This window comes from Protobothrops mucrosquamatus, unplaced genomic scaffold, assembly GCF_001527695.2.
Source record: "Protobothrops mucrosquamatus isolate PMUCROS unplaced genomic scaffold, P.Mucros_1.0 scaffold_4, whole genome shotgun sequence".
NCBI classification, from domain to species: domain Eukaryota; kingdom Metazoa; phylum Chordata; class Lepidosauria; order Squamata; family Viperidae; genus Protobothrops; species Protobothrops mucrosquamatus.
This window is the reverse complement of record NW_015386080.1, coordinates 213,187-221,176: the sequence shown is the minus strand read 5'-3', so window position 1 is coordinate 221,176 and position 7,990 is coordinate 213,187. Positions and strand designations below refer to the sequence as shown.

General features: G+C 33.5%; 1 protein-coding gene across 1 annotated transcript in view; it reads right to left on the bottom strand.

Moving 5' to 3' along the window:
• Positions 1 to 5,938: 5,938 nt before the first annotated feature.
• NPNT (nephronectin) overlaps positions 5,939 to 7,990 on the bottom strand; it is a 25,573-nt gene continuing 23,521 nt past the window's right edge. The window contains 2 exon segments of the mRNA XM_029287314.1: positions 5,939 to 6,777; positions 7,141 to 7,397. Coding sequence (XP_029143147.1) covers positions 6,682 to 6,777; positions 7,141 to 7,397 — 353 coding nt within the window. The 3' untranslated portion in view covers positions 5,939 to 6,681.

The window sequence follows — 7,990 nt, the reverse complement described above, 5'->3', positions numbered from 1 at the left end:
TGCTGTTGCTGCTTTTAGAAAAGTTAAAAAAAATAACTTTTCCAGTTAACAACACAACTGGAAAAGATTGGAGAAAATGGACTGTAGAGCAGATTTAAGTTAATAATTTAAGAAAAATGTGAGGATTTCCTGCTTTTTTTAAATGTTTATATCCATTTTCCTTCTTATCTGTACACAAATAAGACAAGTATGGTGGTTGATCAAAAAATGTTGTGCTGTTATTCACCTTCATAATGTTTTCAGTTACAAAATATATTGCCTCTACTCCCTGCATACAACCTAATCAAAGACAGCAGGGAAATCTGCAGTTCAAAATTACTTTTTTTCTTAATAATTCACCCTAACTGAACAGCGAAATTCAACTCTTCCTGTTATTCTCTTGTATATTACCTTTTAGCTTCGGTTTAATTGTCCAAATTAAATTAAGTCCATAGTCACAAAACCCCACCAATCCTGCAAAGAGCTTTGCAAACAGCTCACAGCCTGCATAATGTTTTAATGCACAATTAATTTAATAGCTCTCCCCTGAAGAAATTAGAAACCAGCATTGCTGTTCAAGCAGCCATAATATCTCAATTATAAACAAGGCAAAGCTGATAAAATGGTAGATGGAGGTGGCGGTTTCATTCAGTCATGGTTTAATGGGGCTCATAAATACTGTAATAAAGTCAATGTGTCTGGCTTTTATGTAAATTGCTACCCAGGCTCTTTTCTGCCTTTAGCTTGAATTACATAACACTTTTTATAAGTATGCTAGATTATTCTGCAAGGGCATGTGGGAAATACCATGTGGTTAATACTGCCCATGTCCCCCATTAAATATTAAGAATTAAGTATGTCATCTGTCCAAGGAAATTTCCTATAGAGATTTGCAAATTGTTTTTCCTGGCTCATAACAATTTCTCAGTTGGTCCAGGGCAAGGGTAGGGTAGAAAGACTTGCGCTGCAGCTGCGATATATTCATTTTTGCCATGTATAAAATCTGTGACATTTCTGCTTCTTACTACATTTATCTCCCTGTCAGAATATCACAATATGATTACACTTCTGTATGGTCCTGCGTTGCTATCATGCAAAACTGTAACCAAGTGTCAGAATTTTGGATGTAAAGCAAAATGATCCAAAATTTGGCTCCACACAATTCATAAAAGTTCACTCATAACAATAAAAACCTGCTTATTTAGCAGTCTGGAAAAACAGTCTAATCTTCCTTATTTCTTTCAATTAATCTCAGCCTGATTTGGGGATATTGAAATGAATGAAAAAGCATGTTTGCCTAGAACCCCACATATTTTTAAGAGTTTTGACTGAAAGAACGTGTGTTACAGCAATGACTATTTGTTTGAGATTATGGCAAAAAGAACACTTAAGAAATATAAGCCCTTTATAAATGTCAACTGAAGCCCAACATAGCATTCAGCATGCTGAAGCCTATTCAGATCATGATTCTTAAGCTTAAATCTTAAAATATACAGTTGGGAAATATATGCCTGAGGAAATAGCCTCGTTAGCAATTTTTAGAAAACCATTGCAGCCAATGTATGTCTATTAGAATTAATGTTTCCAGAGTTGTTGCTTCATTTAAATTGCTTGCCCTTTTGTATCAGCAGGGCAAGTTTACAAACCAATCCAAAACTATGAAAAGTAAAACTTTTTTGGTTTTAGTAATTTTATCTTAATTTTATTTTTTTATATTATGTTGCTGTAAATGGAGTTTATTTCTTCAAATTTATATGTCCTCTATAGCAGGCCTTTCTCTTTCCTTTTCTTTTTTCTTATTTCCTTCCGAGAGAGAGGGAGAGAGAGGTAGAAGGAAAGAGAGAATATTCATGAGTGCACAGCAGTATTTCTTCTATATCCAAATAACCCAAAATAACCATGAAACCTTTTTCTTTGCCTCTTCCAAGTCCTCTCTGTATCGGAACGACTAAAAGTTTGTTCTGCCATTTTGGATATAAAATATCATTCTAAAAACAGATCCACTAACCTTTAAAAAGACAAAAGTAGTGCATTCTCAATTCAATCCACTTTCCATCATTCTTCATCTACGTCATCTTCATTCCAAAGCACAATAACAAGAACCACATCATGTTCATCATCTTGAGCAAAGGTCAAAGCAACATTAAGCAAACGGCCCTGCAGCCCTTACAGTACCTTCTCAAACAATACTTGAGGAAGAAGAAAATAGTCTGTGATAGAAACATATGGATTTTAATTCAAAAGGTTTAAAAACTGGTTGAGCAGTTGAAGAACTAACCTCCCATTACTGCAAGACAAAGCTTAATCAAGTACAATTTAAGAAATGCTGTTGATTTTATGGTATCTTTTGGTTGTAACCTTCATCCAAAAAAGCCCCAATGTATAAAACAAGTGAAATTATGTTCTGTTAAAACCTTATTCCCATCAATGAAAGAAATAAGAACATCAGGATATTGATGTCAATGTATTGCATAACCCAAAGGCAAGATAGGTTGTGTGGTTATGCACATGGGTGTATGTATTCTTTGAACTGAATCCATTTTTAATACTCATATATAATCCAGATTTACCAGAAGTACTTAATACCTATCCATGCTTATAGATTGTGTTTGCATATAGTGAGAAATTCTTAGTATATTGTTTTGTATAAAGTTTCTGTGTTAGTTCATGGCTTATGAATGTGTCATGCATATCTGAATAACTGGGTCTAAAACTGATTAAAACATAATTAGACTAAACAAGGATACCATATCATTTTAATAGGTTGTATCAGAAAACTATTTTGACAATTATCAAGACAGTAATCAAAAGAAGAAAAGATAAATTATTATACAGATGCACCTACTGTAGGTGCCATTAATAATGGACTTTAGGCATGTTTAAAATACTAACATTTCTCAGAAAAGAATGTATGCCAATTAAATATAGATGAAAGATTCAGATGTGCATCTGAATCAATTTGTTGGTTTGGAGCATTTTCTCACCTTCATTAATGATGATTTGAAAACCTATCTGCTGCAAGTAACATACTCTTTCTGACTCACCAGACCACATATATGGTGAGTCAGGTAGGTCTGTATAAATTATCATAAATATTGTGTGACACAACACTGTGTTCCTTAAAATATATATGATATTTTCTACTTGTATACCTCCAGAAATATACCTACAACTTAGAGTAGCTTACATGAAAATTCATGATTGCTGCTTTTATGAAATCCAAGCATGACAAATAATTTTATGATGCATTAACCTGTCACAAGAAGGTTCCAAAAATAATTTTCAACAGAAAATCTTTTGACAACTCAACAGACACTGAACCAAATATATGCATTCAAAGGGAAGGCATTTGTCCAAATATGAAGCCCATGAGTTATCTTTGTACATGGTGCTCATGTGACTCACTAGAGATTTAGGAGTTTCTTTTTTGCTATTATTCTAGAAGCAGGACAACCAAATATGGAAGCAATTCATGCCTCTGTGAGTTACATTTTACTTTTTCAAAAGCCATTATTCAAATCTCTTTCAGTTCATTGCTATTAGAAGCAGCAACCCATATCTTTATTGGGGATTTGTTCCATCTAGAAAACAGTTAACAGTGTGCCTATTGAAAGAGGAGCCTAATGTAGATGATGAGGTGTATCAGAGCTGAATCATAACACCTTTGTCTTGAATTGCCTACATATTATAACACAAACATGACATTCCTAGTTGAGCCTATATCTTATTCACTCCAATAGAAGCCCATTAAGTGGAATTGACTAGATCCATTGGAAAGTTAGGGAAGATAGTAATCAAAAAAGTATACATTCTTATTTAATTAAATAATTTGTACGCATAGCTTTAGAAAATATAAAAATGCATATAGTTTTCATATAGCATGATCAAGGCATAATTTAAAGAATGTATTATTTAATACTGTCAGCATAATTCAGGAATAACATAGAAGTATTTGGTCAGAATCTATAAAAGCATTTCTAAGAGAAGGGAAATATTAAGTTTTTGTAACATATTCTTAATTCACCATAATGAATTTTGTGGACTGCAGTTTTCAACTCTGTTAAAGATGACAAAACACTTATTTTTGCAGCATGATGGCTGATTATCAGATATGCAAATCCACTGACATTGACTACCGCTAGTTTAATTCAGATTTGCATGTCATCTTTTCTGCATTGTAGTGTGTAGCAATAAATCTGTGATCTCTGGAGCTTCTATAGAACTGTGAATGTGAAAACACTTTAAAAATCTGTTTCAGTTTATAAACATGTAGCTTTTGTTATTGTTTTATTTGATATATACATTTAAAATGATTTTTTTTCTTTTAATGACCCTGTAATCCCTTGCATCGGGGTAGAGTCAGGGCTACTAAATGGAGCTTGAACATTTACTGACCAGATGCCCTTCCTGATGCCTATGCAGAGTTCGCAGCAAACAATAGCTCATTGCACCCAGAGAGAGAAATATCTGCCACTAGGTAGATTGAACTCACGGTCTCCTGATTGTGAGGCGAGAGCTCCACCTCTAGACCACCATGTCTTCATAAACTAAAGTTGATTACAAATAGTATATTACTATTATTATTACAACTCTAACTCCAAAGGAAATCATTAGTGGTATTTGTAGAGGGGTTCATTTATCATTTTTAGAGGTTTATGTTTGATAATCTTGTAATATGATAATATTGAAACTAACAGCTTTTACTTTTTTTAAAGTCTTAAAATACATATTATTTGTCCAACTGAAAAAATACATTGAGAATATTAGTTATTCTTATTTAAAATACCATCATTTTGATCAGAGAAATGTAATTGCCATATTGACATTCTATATGCCATATTTTAGAAAGCTATATGATTAGAAGAAAAAAATTCTTGCCAATAGCTGAAGTAGGTCTAAGACAGAGCTGGATGCATCATAGCAAAACCGCGCCCACCCCATTGCTGGCAATGGAAAAAAAGTTGCAATATGTCGCAACACATCACATGATGTTGCAAGTTTGACACTCTGGTCTAAGATATTTCTGTTTCAATGGCTGTAATGGAATGTATTAAAGGCCATCAATTTACTTTTACAGTGCTTCTTTACAAAGTACTATGCCTTAATAAATATTATTTCTGTCAAAAAATATATCTATAACTGATTTAGTCTGAATGTTGCAAATTTTTAATAACTGCAAAATTTCAATGACTTTAACTCTTAAATATCCTGCAATCTTATCCAAGAATGCCCCTGTGAACTAATGAGACTTTAATAAGTTTTAGAAATAAATACATGTAATTAAATGGGTGAGAGGATGGATGAATAGCTTTTAGGGTGGCATATTATTGATCTCTGGCATATAGTGAGAAATACAGGAAGAAATCACATGTTAGTAAGAAGTAATTTCAGATATGGAGTAAGTTGAAATTAAGCTAAATTATTTTGGACTTATAAAATGTGATATATTGGCCACCTGTTCTGTTTCTATCAGTTGAAGATCTATTCATTTTGACGCAATGAAAAAGAGGATTTTCTGTGGCAGTCCCCACCACTTGGATAGTTTTTTGGGGAGATTAACATCTAGATGCAAGGGGAAACCTTTTCCATTTTCCATTTTTTGCAAATAAGAATTAAAAGGTCCAAATTCTAAGCCATCCAAAATTCTCTTTGGATTTTCAATTGCATTTTACTGTATTCTATTGCATTTTTGTTGTATTGGATTTTTTCCCCTCTATGCTATACTGTGCAAAACGGACTTTTGATAAATCTGAAATTGGCCCATTTTGCAACCCTCCTGCTATGTTCAGGAAAGTCATTCTGCATTTCTTTGCTTATGAACCCCCGAAATCTATTTTGTTTCTTAATAGTGTCAGAATAAGAGAGGAAAAATTTCTATCTGCCAAACTTTCCTTGACTATATTAAAAAAAAAATCCATCAAGGCCAAGTTGTGCTACTGATATCATTCATGAATGTTTTTCTTTTCAGAAAAGGACTGCTGAGTCTAATTCTCCTGAATCTGGTAATACTTACATTATACAGTTTTTTGCAATTATGCAAAATATTCTACTATTTTAGTTTTGAAAGGCAGGACAATTGCTGGATCCTATATATTGGACGACCAGCCTGTTTTGCTGGTTTAACTGTAACATGCGCAAATACTATTTCATCTTATAACTAGAGTTTGCAAATATACAACATATATAAATACATTAATAATCATAATACATATTTATACAGAACACAGCACTACCCACATTAAAGGTTGCAGTGCTACTCTTTAACTGTCTTTTGTAATAAGATAATGGGATAAATGTTATTATACACACAGAGACACACAAAACACTCTTCTTTAAAAACTGATGCAGTACAATAACAGCTGCATCTTTAGCTTGTGACACAAAATGAGCCATAATCAGCCAACGGAAAACACAAAGAAGACATGAATTCAATTGTTGACTCTTTTTGATGACGTTTAGGCAGTCTTTTCTTCATAAAGGACATGTATTTATCCTCCATTCAGAACCTCTTAAAGCACAGACAATGTTAATGGCCTCTTCAACATCTGTTTAAACTTTTTTTACTATTACAGAAAATTTGAATTATTTATCTGGAGATCCACTGTGATTTCACAAAGACAAAGGAGAAGTTATCAATCATCCACATGTCTCAAATAATAGTTATGGACAACGAAAGTCTGTTCTCTTCGGCCATCTGTACTACTAATGGACCCGAGAACATCGGCCTTTTCTCAAACTTATATCATCCAGCCCAATTTCCCCAGTTCTTCCTTTTCCTTTTTCTCCTTTAAAAATAACCTGAAGGGAGAAAAAAAATAAAGACATATGAGAGTGATTGGGTTCATGTATCACGTTAAGCTATTGCTTGCTTAATAAGTAACAATGACTTTAGTGATACATAACACCAAGCTATGAACCATAATGGTTAAGTTGTTAGATGATTTAATTTTTATGGTGGTCATCATAGAAAAAGGTGCTCTGCAGATTCTATTTTGATAATTAACATTAAGCAATCAAGACACTCATTGAAGAAATTGTAACACACATAGAGATTAATAGAAGGAAATGTAACTCTATTGAATATACTAAATATAAATAATATTGTGCTCTCTCTTTCTTTCTGTTTATTTTTTTCCCCTTAGATCCCAGATTTGTACTCACACTTTTGATGCCAGGTCCTTTCAATGTTATATGCGTTTGACTCCAATCATGGCCTCTGTTCCTTCCCCAAATTGCTGGCCCATGAATACCAGTCTTTCTTAGAAAGACCTGAAGCAAACCGGAGTGTAACCCAGATACTTTATGCCTAAAGGATAAGCACAGATCTTCGGAGCGAGCTAAATGGCCAAGTGGGAGAACCAAGCGGGCAAATCGACCTGCCTTCCCTTTCGGTTGAGAAATAGATAAATATTGTCCACCTGTTTAAAACAAAGTGGGAGAAGAAAACAAATTATTTCAACATGTCCTTGAAAAAGAACATGATAATAAAGAATTAAATTTATGGCTGCAACAAAAGACTAATACTGACCACCCAGCTGTAGCACTGCAAATAATGTGAGGGCAGCACTGATATGACTGATTTTAAATTATTTATACATTTCCAGCATATGGTCTACCCTGAAGGCACCATAAATAAATAAATAAATAAATAAATAAATAAATAAATATATATATATATATATATATATATATATTTATTTTATTTATTTTATTTATTTATTTTAATTTATATCCCGCCCTTCTCCCGGACGGGACTCAGGGCGGCTCACAACATATATTTAAAACAAAGGTGTATATACAATCCCCCCCTACAAAACCGAATTAAACCAAATTTTAGAGTTGTGTTGTTTACAAATTCCTTAAAATGAACCCAATATAAAATCCTCCCTAGGCCAGGTCCGCTTGCTGGAAAAGCCATGTCTTGAGGGCGCGACGGAAGGTAAGGAGATCCGGAATCGTCCGAATCTCAGGGGGTAGTTCGTTCCAGAGGGCAGGGGCACCCACAGAGAAG